A 15478-nucleotide genomic window follows, 5' to 3' on the forward strand; every position below is an offset into this window, starting at 1 on the left:
TATACATGTATATCGCTGGTAACCAAGCAGGAGACTAGACCTTTGGAGAAATATTCTGACGAAGCAACAGAGAGTATAAAAGCAGCGTAAGCTGAGTTTAATGATTAATCAGATTGATTTAAGAACGCTATCAGTTGCGAAGTGAAGTTTAATTGTGAAGTATAATTGTACTATTCCCAAAGTAGTCTAATAGAGACCATTTTCTAATAAAGAATATTGGAGTAATTTATTCAACAGTTTAGCGATTCGAACCTTAGCAGAAGGTTGCAAGTAAGCAGAGTTTCCCTAAATTCGTTACAGTTGGTGTTAGAAGAGGAATTGTTGTATAAATTCCGAAGATTTCAAGGACAGCAACGACATGGCCAAGTTAAGTGATTTGAAGATCCAGCCACAACTAGTGGCGAACACAGACTTGAGTATGATATTGGCTGCAATATCTACACACACACCGACAGCGGTATCCCAACTGGGATCGCAAGAGGCACGTATTACATCTCAAATGGAATCGCAGGAGAACCGTATAACATCCAAGATGGAAGCACAGGAGCACGCATTTCAGAAATGAAATGTCATCTCAACTGGAATCGAAGGATAACCGTATAACATCCAAGATTGAAGGACAAGAAAGGCGTATTTCAGAAATGTCGTCCGCAAATGTCATCCCAACTGGAATAGCAGGAAACTTATAACATCTCAACTGGGAGAACAGAAGACATATATGACATCTCAGTTGGTTGAGCAGTTAAAAGCACAAGAGGCTCGCATATCCTCGCAGCTGGAGGCACAGGAGATAAGACTATCATCGAAGCTGGAGGCACAGGATACAAACATTTTACAACTCGAGGACAAAATCAATGCCGAGATTGAAACATTGAGAGGTCGTATACAGAAGCTGGCAAATGCGGACGCACCCGTGGAATACAATGAAAGGGTAAAAAATCAGAGCTTCATAAAGGGCATACGGGACGTCGAAACGAAGCGAGCCACATATGAGAACCCAAAGCAAATATTTGCTGAAACGGTATCCCATGCATTGACTCAGGAAACGGCGTCACTATTTAGTAAACCAGCATACAAAGCTCATCGTGTGGAAGTAGAAAGGCCAGAGTTGGTAGACACAATTTTGGAAGCACCGAAGGGATCACAACAGAAAAATGCCGGAGTTATGAAATGTTTAAAGTGCGGCAACCCAGATCACATTGCACGTCATTGCAGCACCGGTCCTAATAGTTCCAACAATGTGGGTGGCCGTACACGCAGAGCTGAAGGAGATGAGCAAATTCCCAAGTCTGTCGGAGGGCATGTGGATGGAAAGGAACGTTTACTGACTGTAGATACGGGTGCATGTCATTCCATAATTCGATCGAACTTAGTCAACAGGAAGATAAGACCTTTGCATGGAGCAAGATTGCGTACAGCCACTGGAAAGGACACTCAGGTAATTGGAGAAGTAGCATGTGAAGTCACAATTGGGAACATCACGGTACTACACATTTTTATAGTGGCATAGATTGTTGATGAAATCATAATTGGAGTGGACTTCTTAATCGACCAAGGCGTCAAGATCGAAATGCAAAGCAAGACGATGCGGTATAAGAACATGGATGTGCCACTTAATTTCGGCTACGAAAAAGACTACAGCAGTAAACAAGTGCTGGTGATGGAGATTCAGCAAATACCACCAAAATCGGAGGCAGTCATCTGGGCAAAGGTTGATGGAGATTTTGGGACAAACAAATTGTGGGTTGTCGAAGCAGCCAACAGATCAACACCAAACGTACTTGTAGGAAAAACCCTGGCTATGACAAAGCATGATGGACGTATTCCGGTAAGAGTACTTAAAGAGTTCAAGTCACCACTAAAACTGACCAAAGGAGCTCTATTGGGATGATGCCAATCGGCTGAAATAGTTATACCTGTGAACAGCTCCAGGAAAATGTTTCAACTATCAAGATTAATCTTTCAAATGACATCACGGCATGGACGGAGGGGCTAGAGAAAGACTATCAGATTAAGGCAAAACAGCTGATCGTAAAGTACGCATATATATTTTTTGACCAAGATGGCTCCCAACCAGGCCGAACGTTGTGAAACATCAAATTGACACTGGAGATGCGAGGCCGATCCATCAAGCTCTTCGTAGTGTTCCACTGGCGAAGCGGGAAGTGGTGAGTCAAATCATGCAAGAAATGAGCGGCAGCGGCGTAATTGAACAATCAGCTAGTTCATGGAGCTCACCGGTGGTACTTGTGAAGAAGAAGGATGGAAAAATTAGGTTTTGCGTGGACTACCGGATATTGGGTGACGTTACGAAAAAGTATAGCTACCCATTGCCAAGAATTGACGACACTCTGGTCTCGCTATCTGGTACAAAATGGTTTTCCACACTGGACTTAAAAAGTGGCTACTGGCAAGTGGTGGTCAAGGAGGAAGACAAGGAGAAAACAGCCTTCAGTGTTGGAGATGGTCTTTGGCGGTTTACAGTAATGCCCTTTGCACTATGTAATGCACCAGCTATTTTTGAAAGACTCATGGATCAGGTACTGAAAGGACTACATTTTAAAACATGCTTAGTGTACCTAGACGACATCATTGTATTGGGAAAGTACTTCGAAGACCATCTGAAGAACTTGGAGGAGGTTTTCCAACGAATAGCTGGTGCTGGTCTGAAACTTAGTCCCGAAAAGTGTTCTCTGTTCAAGAAGGAAGTTAGTTACTTGGGTCATAAAGTAACGACGGAGGGCATTTGCGCCGCGAATGAAAAGATAGAAGTAGTGAAGGACTGGCCACGGCCACAGAATCTTCATGAGTTAAGAAGTTTCCTTGGGCTGTGCACATATTACCGCCGATTTGTACCAAATTTTGCCAGCGTAGCCCATAACGTCCACGAGCTAGCAAGAAAAAAAGCTTTTGAATGGAAAAAGGAGCAAGAAGTGGCTTTCCAAACATTGAAGGAACGTTTGTGCACTGCCCCAATGTTGGCATATCCGATTCCAGGAGCAACATTTATTCTAGATACAGATGCGAGTGGATATGCTATAGAAGGCGTTTTATCACATCTGGTCGATGGACAGGAGAAGGTAGTTGCATATTATAGCCGTTCGATTGGAAAACCAGAGAGGAACTATTGCGTTACACGGAGAGAGCTGTTGGCATTGGTAGAGTGCATTAAACATTTTCACAAGTACCTCTACGGCCAGCGATTCCGCGTCAGGACAGATCACGCAGCATTGAATTGGCTCCTGCAGTTCCGTAATCCAGAAGGACAATTGGCACGGTGGATTGAGCGACTACAAAGCTATGACTTCTTCATGGATAGAGTTGTGCTTTTTCGTTCATTTCAGAGATTCGAATCTTTCGTTCTTTTTCTGATGAACGAACAAGTTGTTCTTTTTGTTCATTTGTTCTTTTTTTTTCAAGCAAATTTGTTCACTGCTGCTCGCCCCTGCGGAAAAAGCCAACAATTATAGATTGGGGCGATTGGGGTGTGTATGCAGCAATGCTTTGTGTAGGTATATTTAAATGTGTTATGATTGAATAAGTTAATATATATATGTATAATTAACTTAAAAAAAAAAAAGTTACAAATTTCGGAAGATCCAGGAAATTGAAAGAGTGCAGACACAAATTGTAAATATGAACTTTTCAAGTTTAATAAATGTAATAATTAGTTTCTTACAAAACATGTTTTTCATAAATAGTCCATACATATATTGGTGTAGCAGTGCCACACACAAAGATGACCACACATATGTATCTTTAGTGTAAGTGGCATCATCAGCATTCGTCCTCACTGTGAATTTCTGCGTATGTATGTATGAATTTACGTATGTCTGTTCGCGAACGAGATGAGAGAAAGAATAACATTAGATAAAACGAACTAAAAGAACAAATAGAACCGAAATCGAAGATCTAGTTCACTTGTTCAGTTAAGAGACCCGGTCAATTGAACAAGTTCAGAACGAAACGACCCAACTACATTCATGGAGCATCGAAAAGGTAGTACCCATGGAAATGCTGTTTCAATGTCACGAAGACCATGTAGTTTTGAATGCAAACACTGTTCAAAAGGAGAGGCTAAGGAACACATTATAGATGTCCGGCTAATGACTATAACGTAGATGCTCGAGAAAATTAAACAGAGATTCTATTGGGTTGGTTGCCGTCAGTCGTTCACTGAGTGGATTGCCAACTGCACGGTTTGCAGCAGAGCAAAAGGGCCCAAAACTCGAAGTCATGGCCAGATGAATCAATATAACTCAAGTGCGCCATTTGAAAGGATCGCCATGGAAGTCGCAGGTCCATTTCGTACTAGCAACTGCGGGAACAAATATGTACTGGTGGCTATAGATTATTTCAGCAAATGGCCAGAGGTATACCCAATCCCAAATCAAGAAGCGGAAACAGTAGCAGAAGTACTTATAAAAAATTGGGTTGCAAGGTATGGAGTACCAAAGGAGTTACATTCTGACCAAGGCAGGAATTTTGAATCAGCTATATTCCAAGAAATGTGTAAGAAGTTGGGCATTCGGCAAACACGGACAACTGCCTTGTATCGTCAGTCCGATGGTATGGTGGAACGTTTCAATAGAATCTTGGAGGAGCACTTAAGGAAGTAGTCGACATCCATCAAGATTGGGATACACACATATCATTATTCTTGATGGCTTACCGATCGGCAGTGCAACGGGCCAAACTCTCGCAAAGGTAATTTTTGGCAATGACCTTCGACGGCCAGCTGATTTGAAGTTTGGGATAAATGCCGATGTGGAGAGAAATGCCAAGAAATCCACTGATGTCTTGGAGGAAGAGATGAGGGAAATCCGCGATCTTGTAAGAAAGCGAACCCATATTATGAGTGACAAGATGTAAGCCAGATACGATAAAGCAATTACTTCGGAAGGTTTTCGTGAAGAAGATTTGGTTCTGCTATACAACCCACAACGAAAAAAAGGTTTGTCCCCGAAATTGAAGTGTAATTGGGAAAGCCACAAAGTTGTAAAACGGATCAACGATGTAGTATACCGCATACATGCCGTTCGCAAACCACTAAACAAATGAAAGTGGTTCATTTGGAAAGGCTGGCAGCGTTTAGATCAGAAAATTTGTCTGATCGGGACGATCCGACTTAGGTGGAGGGCAGTGTGGCGAATGTTGACATCACTAGGTAAGAACAAAAAAATGAAGCAGGTCACACTGGTGTACATGGACACATAAGTCATTATTTATACAGATACATAGAAGGCGACGGAGAGATATTTTTACGCACACACATGTACTCTTCAGCGGAAATGTTACACACGCATATGCCTATGAGATACGCATAAACTACAAATATCCATGTATATCGTACATGTACGTACTAATGTAATTTTTTCATATAATTTTAATGCAAATTTTGGACAATAAAACGAACAAATAATTGGTATATGATATTCAATACCCGCATTTTTATTTCCTTCTCAATGACTTTCAGTTATTTGAAATTTTTGTAAGAAAATAAGCTTGTTCACGGTTAAGTAGCAAAACCCGTACACCAGATTACCAACTTAAATCTTTTTTTGTTAAATATCAGCCATGTTATATTTCAGAATATGTTATAATTACCATTACCAAGTACATATATTAATTACTACACAGCTCTTGTATATTGTATTATTATTAATTTGTATATAAATTAAAAATATTTGTCATATATAAAGTATACGTCTGTATTTAATTAGCGGGACATGCTCATATTGCTTTATACAGTTGCTTTTGTTATTGATGAACATTGAATATTTGCTTCATACCAAATTGAAATTTTCACCATTTTAACCATATTGTTTATGTTTAAAATCATAATATACATACATGTTTATGAACTTTAAATATTAAACTAATTTCAGGATACTTATCGAAATAGTTTCGAGACCTCATCGGAAGGGAAGTATTACTTCTTAAAGTGTCGATATTTTAGGGGAATTGCGAATAAAACCAATTTTCCTAATTTTTTTTATGTAGTTCGTATAATTTGCAATTTGAAATTATGATTATTTTTGAGAAAGCAAAAGCGGTTGCCGGTGTTATATCTTTCAAGCGAATTACACAGATAACGCTTTGTGCTTCGGCCATGCATTAGTCTCGGATAGTTTGCGGAAATTTTTCTCATACGAAAAACGATGAAAAACTGTAAGTACTATATATAAATTGTACATTTCCCTGCTGCCTGGAAATCTTGTCAAAAATTACGAAACGATAGTGAACGTATTTAGCGATACCAATGTTGTCTGAAGCTCGGCCTTAGATCTCTTCGGAGGTTATCGCGCCTTACATTTATTTATTTAATGTTGTCTGAGCCCTATTTGAGCTGCATTTTTTCCCTGATGAAAACGACGTTGAAAATGATTTTGAAATTCTAAAGTTATAAGAAAAAGTAATTACTTAGTTTTTATTCATATGGCCTATTGGGTAAAACTACCGCTACCGAATAATTAATAAATTATGTTATAATTTTAAGGAAACAAGGAGATCTTCGTAACCAAAATGAGAAAGTCATCGAGTCGTTTCGCAAGTGGAAAGAAGCTCAACTAAAAGCCGACGACGCCACTCGAGCGAGCTTCAAGCAATATGAGGAACATATAAAGTAAGTTTTAATTTTGATGCAAGCGATTTTAACCTTATGTATCGCCTTACTTTTCAGGAAATAGAGAACCTTTTCTTCATATGTTACTTCTACCGTAATGATATTTGATTTGAAATATGCAATAAGTTTGTGGCATAGGTCCATTTTTTATGAAAATTTCTTAGCTTAAGAAAATGGGGTGGTTGTTTATACTAACTGCCTTGTTGAGAAATAAGGTTCATTAGGCTCTTATATGGCGCTCGCCGAAGTGTGGTGACACCGCGCTCCGCCTACCACACCGAAGATCCTGGGCTCGAGCCCCGGGCAAAGCAACACCAAAAATTTATATAAAGATTTTTCAAACAGAAAAAAGTTTTTCTAAGCGGGATCACCCCTCTGCAGTGGTTTGGCAAGCCCTACTAGTGTATTTCTGCCATGAAAATCTTCTCCGTTCGGAGTCAGTGTAAAACATGTAAGACCCGTTCCGCCAATTTATTTGTAGAAAAATGAAAAAGGAGCACGACGAAAATTTTAGGAGACGCTCGGCGCCTTGTACTTAAAAGCTCTTATAATTGGATACTTATCTACATATCACTCAGATCTCTTTCCACCTGGTCCTTCCAATACGATATACTGAGTTACGTTTTAGAAACATCAATTTGCATTAATTTCGTAACTATTACAAATAGGCACTTAAAGGGAAAATATGGCACAAACTTAAAAAAATTACCCAATTATCCTTAAATAAAAAATTCCCAAAATTACCAACCCTAACACGGTGTACCTGAACCACCTTTAAATACGAAGTCATAGCACATCCAATTTTTTTTATTTGGATCCGTAAAGTTTGGAACACTACTGGCAATGTTTCTTTTTTCTCGGACAGTCCAACAGCACTAAAAGCCGTTGCCTGCACCATGCACTAAAAATCAAAATTTCTAAAGTTTTAATATATGTTAGAATATTTACCGACGGTCACTGTTACTTTAAATTAAATATATAATTCAGAGACCTAATTTAGTTAATATTTCAAATTTCAAACTAGAAATTTTCTTTTGTTCATAATATTATTGCTAGATAAAGGAGATGTGGGCATCAATATTTTGCAAGATATGAGCATATTGACCTATTGTTTGTGATATCACATTTCTTTCGCTGTCTTTACGATCATGCCTCCAATTTCGCATTGGTTTAAATGCACTCAATATAAATCAAAGTTTTTTTTTGAATGCAAGCTTCTCCAAAAATGTCCATTTAACCCACTTGGTATTTTGGGCCGAAACATCTTCTTTCATTAGCATAGCTGCGCTATGTTCTCTACATAAAGCTTAGCCCTATATATTCTTTAGTACTTTAGTCGCCGAGGCGTAGGATTCCATAAATTTTTCATGGCACTGTTCTCTCGAATGCCACAGGAACCTCTCATCTTATGTTGTTACTGACTTGTAGTGTTTGTTACGTGGTCTTGGTACAACTCGGTGTAAGTCTCGACTGAATTGGTATAAACACGTTATTAAAAACTCGCTTTTCGGGTTGTTGTATAAGAATTAGCTATTATCATCTCTAAGCCGATACTAAGCAGTGACTAGGAAGAGATTGCTGACGTGCTTTGTGGGGACGGACAAAATCTTCTCTACCAGCAATGTAGACTAAAAGCTATAGAGCAAGCTATATTAGCAACACTTAGGGATACTATCATCTCTAAGGTGATACTAAGCAGTGACTTGTATGTACATGCCAGCAGCGGTATGTAATGTAAATGTAAGTATGCAATCATCAACAAAGTATTTCTCACACATACACATGCATATATCTGAGATGCTCACAAAAGTAGGCAATCATTTGCGCAAGTATCACTCACATATACACGCGCATATGAGAAGCTATAAACGTGCATCTATAGTTATAGCTGGTGAGCTTATAGCTGGTAAACAAGTGGTAAATTCTAGAAATAGAACCCCTAGAAATATGCCAACGAGGAAACCAAAGAGTATAAAAGCAGCACCAGCTGAGGCACGACAATTCAGTTTTATTTAAGCAAGCTATTGGTTGTTAAGTATCAGTGTTACTATGAAGTACTTTAATAAAGGCCATTTTGCATTATTGAATATTAGAGTTAGTAGAAGGTGTTGTAAAATAAGCGGAGTTTCACTAAATTCGTTACAATATGTACTCTAAATGCTATTAAAGTTATAACTTTTAATGCCAACAACAAAAAAAAAAAATATGCATCTATTGATCATATCAACGTAAAAAATAAACGTTGGCAAGTAATTATTGAAGGATAAATAAAAATTAAACGTTGACAAAAAATTATTACTGAACAAAAATTCCCAATTTTCATTCAAAAGCTAGAATGGAGAAACGTTTATGCGATTAAACTTAATATAACAATTAAGTCCTTGATATAAATAAGTTATAACTATAAGAATATTAGGTAGAATGAAACCCAGTCCCTTCATTTATATACCTAACCTTGATACAACAACTGATCTTTGTTCAATTGTGTTTGAGGCTAAATAAATAATAAATGAAAGACCGTTAGTCTTGAAGTGGTACATAGTGATGAATTATTTCAGTCCGAAAGACTTGTTTTCGTTTTGTGTCCTATAAAGATTTTCGGCCGTTGGTTTTAAAGCAAAAAACAAGGTTTTTTCTTTTACATGTTTTGGTGCTATTTTGCACGTTCCTCAGGAAGAATTGATTGTATTTTACAATTTTTCCACTTAAAACATATTAATTTACTGAAATATTTATTTTATTTATTTTCATTGATCGCCGTGGCGTGATCACAACTAATATTGTCCACATCGTCCTTAAATTTGTAATATGGTATTACCAAAAACTAGGAAAAAATTGTTTCGAAGACAAGGGATGTGAAGGAAGATAGGAACCCAAATGGATGGAAATCAATCCATATTAGTACGAAATTTAGCGAAAAAGTCGAGAATCACTGGCATCATGATAAAATTAGGTAATCAGTAACATCCCTGCAGTCAAAAGCCAAAGTAGTCAGCAAACATTCTAGTTCATTGCCTTGAAAAGCAGTGTGGAGTTATTCCTACTAGTTAGACTTTTAATAGTTCATTGACTAGAATTGTGTGGGGTTATTATACCAGCCAGTTTTTGCATAGTTAATTGACTAGAATTTTATGGTATTATTGATAGGTTTTAGATTTTGAATTTCAAGAATTTCGTCTGTCGGACTCTATGAAATACGCGAGCACTTTCTGTCACCAATTTTAAATGCATACTTCAATTAACCAGGCAAGACGTCGTACAAATCAACGGGCACACAAACACAAGCACGATCAAAAAATACTTCTGCATAATAATGAAGCCTTTAAAAAGGTCAAACCTTCTAAATCAAGAGGCCCAGACGGATAAGCTATGCCGAAGCTGGAACACCTGGAGCATAGTGACATAAGCTACCTGACGCATGTTTCCTACTTGTAGTTTTTGCCTTTTCTATTGCAGAATAATAAAGAATCGAACGGATAATCCCATTACCAAAGCCTAAAAACCCAGCTAACGAGGGTGAGTTGCTATCATTATTTTAGTCAGTAACGCAGACGTTGGGTACCGTTCTGCTTCCTTCATTTTAAACGCAAGTCTTCAGTTAACCATCCATCAGCATAGCTTCCGTAAAATACATATCGCTACCACCGCGCTTAACGCCATTAACACCCTAATAAATTGCGGACTGAACCACCCAAAACTCCATCATAGGACGACTATAGCTGTCGCGCTACACAACCCCTTTAATCTATTTGGTATTTTAGTCGCCTCTTACGACAGACATACCTACCGCGGGTATATTCTGACCTCCTGGAGGAGACACGGAAATATCTCCGTCAGCACTACGATGAGATACAGCACCTACTAACTCAGCCGATCCAAATAAACATAAGGAGGCCCTAAGCTTAATCCACACTGAGTCGGTAAATATCTTCGCTTGTTCGCACCTGGCGAACGCTGTTATCAACATACTGTTGCATGAACTAATTAATATGTCAACTGGTATGATATTGGTGCAACTATTATGCCATCTGGTATAATGCCTACGCAGAGGCTGACTAGCGTCTTAAATGGTATGACCTTGATGAATATACTAACTAATCTGGTACGATTCTGGTGTATATAATGACTAATTTGTCAACAGGTAGATGCTGATAATTTCTTTTCGTAGGACATCGCTGTGTTAAAAATACCAGTTGCTAATATGTAAAAAAATACAGAACACTAACTAGTTGTGACTTTTGGGCAGACTAATATTCTTCTATTATACAACTAGTTGGTTTGACTGCAGGGGAAATCCTTAAACAGCAGAAAGTATAGAACCACAGATAAAAGCAGTTGATATTGGGAGAACAGGATCACCAAAAATTACGAACGATAGACATTGAAATATGTTAAGTGAATACAACGGATAAGTAAACCTACATTTAAATGGGTAAGAAAATGTTAGCCTGTTCTAGTTTTGCATTAAACCGATTAATGTGACCTTCCAATGGCAAAGTCCTTGGGTAATGACCGGCACAGCATGTACAGGTAAGCTTAAGTTTTTCATACCGATAAAAAGCTTGAAGATAATAAACGAAAAGAAAAGCTTACTTTTCTCGAAAAAGGTATACAAAAGTGAATCAAAGGTGGTAAAAATAAAGCTCTGTGAAAACCAAGAGAGCGATATTTTAGCTTCTTAGCAAAAAGTGGAAGTTCGTCGAGTTGCACGCAAAATAAAGTGCGCAATTTCTTTTTGGAACATTCTTTAATTAGAATTTTTTGAAAGTTGAAAAAATTACATAATTTTTTTAAATATACGTTTCTATGAGGTATTAAAATAAATAAATGTAAGGCTCGATAACCTCCGAAGAGATTTTAGGCCGAGCTTCTCTTCCAATTGGCGCCGTGCTCCTTTTAATTACCCATACAAATTGGCGGGATGGGACCTACATGTTTTATGCCGACTCCGAACGGCATCTGCAAGGCAGATGAGTTTTCACTGGCAAGCCTTTCATGGCAGAAATACACTCGGAAATTCAGAAATCTTTCTTCTAATTGAGAAAACTTGTTTTTAAAATTGTGATCTTGCTTTTCCCGGGGCGTGAACCCAGGATCTTCGGTGTGGTGGGCAGTCAGAAATAAAATTCAAAACCAGGGCTGTTCAAAAATGAAACTGAAACTTTTTAAATTGAAAAAAAAAAATAAAACTTTTTAAATGTTCAAAGAAGTTTGATGGTCCCCTTAATGCATAAGTATTGAATTAAAATTTTTCTCAGTGCTACAATATTTTTGAAAAATTGTTTGTTGTCAATTTGTTAGCGTAAATTTGAATATCATGCCGAAGTGCCTTGGCTTCATATGAAAGGACTTTTTTTTGCAATTTCATTTAAAAATCAGGCACTTTCATATGAATCGATCTTCCCACTCAGCATTTAGGTGATTCACTTTTGAATTTCCCTACATATCAATACAATTTGATTACTCTTTCTGACTAAATAATGAATTATCATACAATTGAACAAAATAATAATCAAATATGAATACTTTTGATGATGAAAAACTAAAAAGCATTTTTCCATCACTTTTTGATATAAGTTTTGAAGTCCTTTGATTACTAAATTTTAATATTTCATAAAAACCAACAAAAAGAATAATCAAATATGCTTACCTTTGATGATCAAAAACTGAATATAGTTCTTCAATCACATTTTGGAATCATATTTGAATGAAATGTGTTTACTTTAGGTGATCACAAATTTATAATTATTTTTCATTCAGCTTTCTGAATCTTTTATGAATATATTTGTTGACTGAATAATGAATTTTATACTTGTTGAAATTTTACTTTTCATTAAAAATTTTATTTTTTTCACATACACATATTTTTTCAATCATGAAGCTAAGAAAAAATATATAAATAATTTATTATTTATGCAAAAGATATTCTTCAAGACAAAAATAATGTAATGCTGCTCGTGAACGAAGATTTCCCCAACCATTTCTCCCCTTCATCTTCAAAGAAAATACATAATGATTGGACAATCCATAGGTTGTGGGCTATTTGAACCCCAGGTAAGTGAAACTATCTTGACATACCTGGAGACGGCTTCAACATCTCGTATCGTATCCGTATTTTAAGATGCAGACGATAATTGATGTTGGATGTTGTAGTCGCAGGTGTATATCGGTCAAGTTTGTTTGCGAGTTAGCTGTGGTTTGAATAGCTCACTTTCGCATGCTTTCTTCTCCTGATGAAATAAGATTATTATGTAGTATCCTATTTTGAATGAGATATGAAGAATAAAGGCATTATAATAGCATTCAAAAATTATTCAAAAATCTCAACTAAAACGATTGAAATATATTCACGAATATGATCAGAAAATGAAAGTGAAAAGCAGTCAAATATTACTCTAAAACTATTAAAGCTCAATTTTACAATGATATCAAATATGAATAAAAAGCGTTTCGAAATAGGAATCATAAATGATTATTCAAAATAATCACATTTATGGTACATTTTTCTCCCGTCGAAACGTTAACTTTCGAACAGAAGATGCTTTTAAATTTGAACGTTTTTAATCATCTTGGTGTATGATATTTTAATATTCTTGGAACAAAATTTTCAAAAAATGCTGACTAGGTTATATGTGAATTTTTTTTATATTCAAAGTGTGAATTTGTATCTCTGCCTATTCTTGAGGGCAAAAAAACAAATAAACAAAAGTGCTTTAAGTGTATAAGGGTTGAACAGCTCTGTTCAAAACAAATAAAAGTGAAATTGGGGACTTTTTTAATTATGGGGAATTTGAACTTGGGAATCCTTACCCCATAAATTCAGTGCTGCACGGTACTGCGAGAGAGCTCTTTTACTTCCTCTGCTCCGTACCCTTCTCCACGATCTTTAAAAGATGACAATTCGATCTTTAAAAGATGACAATTCGATCTTTAAAAGATGACAATTTTATTTTGGAATTAGCATTTTTGGCTGATGTCTCCTTTTTTGAACAAACTCACTGTTGATTGCCGTGCATACCAGGTTAGTAGTATGTAAATGCCAGTTCTAGCCCAAATGGTGAAAGGAAAAATGTGAAAGGAAAGGTATATACACACCGACACACATATATATACAGCAAAACAATTTTGTTGCCTACTTTTAGGCGCTACGTTCTTAAGCTTGGAGCTTTTTGCATTTTATATAGAACAAGTAAGGAAGGTTAAGTTCGGGTGTAACCGAACATTACATACTCAGTTGAGAGCTATGGTGACAACATAAGGGAAAATAACCATGTAGGAAAATGAACCGAGGGAAACTCTGGAATGTATATCAAATGAAAGGCATTAAAGAGTATTTTATGAGGGAGTGGGCCATAGTTCTATAGGTGGACGCCATTTAGGGATATAGCCATAAAGGTGGATCAGGGTTGACTCTAGAATGCGTTTGTACGATATGGGTATCAAATGAAAGGTGTTAATGAGTATTTTAAAAGGGAGTAATCCCTAGTTCCATAGGTGGACGCCGTTTCAAGATATCGCCACAAAGGTGGACCAGGGGTGACCCTAGAATTTGTTTGTACAATATGGGCATCAAACGAATGGTGTTAATGAGTATTTTAAAAGGGAGTTGGCCTTAGTTCTATAGGTGGATGCCGTTTCGAGATATCGCCATAAAGGTGGACCAGGGGTGACTCTAGAATGCGTTTGTACGATATGGGTATCAAATGAAAGGTGCTAATGAGTAGTTTAAAAGGGAGTAATCCTTAGTTCCATAGGTGGACGCCGTTTCGAGATAGCGCCATAAAGGTGGACCAGGGGTGACCCTAGAATTTGTTTGTACAATACGGGTATCAAAAGAAAGGTGTTAATGAGTATTTTAAAAGGGAGTAATCCTTAGTCCATAGGTGGACGCCGTTTCGAGATATCGCCATAAAGGTGGACCAGGGGTGACCCTAGAATTTGTTTGTACAATATGGGCATCAAACGAAAGTTGTTAATGCGTATTTTAAAAGGGAGTGGGCCTTAGTTCTATAGGTGGACGCCGTTTCGAAATATCGCCTTAAAGGTGGACCAGGGGTGACTCTAGAATATGTTTGTACGATATGGGTATCAAATTAAAGGTATTAATGAGGGTTTTAAAAGGGAGCGGTGGTATTTATATAGGTGGTCGCATTTTCGAGATATCGCCATAAAGGTGGACCAGGGGTGACCCTAGAATTTGTTTGTACAATATGGGTATCAAAAGAAAGGTGTTGATGAGTATTTTAAAAGGGAGTAATCCTTAGTTCCATAGGTGGACGCCGTTTCGAGATATCGCCATAAAGGTGGACCAGGGGTGACCCTAGAATTTTTTTGTACAATATGGGTATCAAAAGAAAGGTGTTAATGAGTATTTTAAAAGGGAGTAATCCTTAGTTCCATAGGTGGACGCCGTTTCGAGATATCGCCATAAAGGTGGAGCAGGGGTGACCCTAGAATTTGTTTGCACGATATGGGTATCAAATGAAAGGGGTTAATGAGCATTTTAAAAGGGAGTGGGGCTTAGTTCTATAGGTGGACTTTCGAGATATCGCCATAAAGGTGGACCAGGGGTGACTCTAGAATGAGTTTGTACGATATGGGTATCAAATTAAAGGTATTAATATGAGTTTTAAAAGGGAGTGGTGTGAAGGCGTTTTCCAGATATCGACCAAAATGTGGACCAGGGTGACCCAGAACATCATCTGTTGGATACCGCTAATTTATTTATATATGTAATACCTGCCAAGATTTTAAGGGTTTTTTATTTCGCCCTGCAGAACTTTTCATTTTCTTCTACTTAATATGGTAGGTGTCACAACCATTTTATAAAGTTTTTTCTAAAGTTATATTTCG

General features: G+C 37.3%; 1 protein-coding gene across 1 annotated transcript in view; it reads left to right on the plus strand.

Annotated features, from left to right (window-relative positions):
- Window positions 1-15478, plus strand: part of LOC137240337 (golgin subfamily A member 6-like protein 1) — a 205810-nt gene that overhangs the window by 66631 nt on the left and 123701 nt on the right. The window contains exon 4 of the mRNA XM_067766443.1: window positions 6500-6625. Within this exon, the coding sequence (XP_067622544.1) occupies window positions 6500-6625 (126 nt within the window). The remainder of the gene's footprint in view (window positions 1-6499; window positions 6626-15478) is intronic.

The sequence above is a fragment of the Eurosta solidaginis genome, chromosome 2, assembly GCF_040869045.1.
Source record: "Eurosta solidaginis isolate ZX-2024a chromosome 2, ASM4086904v1, whole genome shotgun sequence".
NCBI lineage: Eukaryota > Metazoa > Arthropoda > Insecta > Diptera > Tephritidae > Eurosta > Eurosta solidaginis.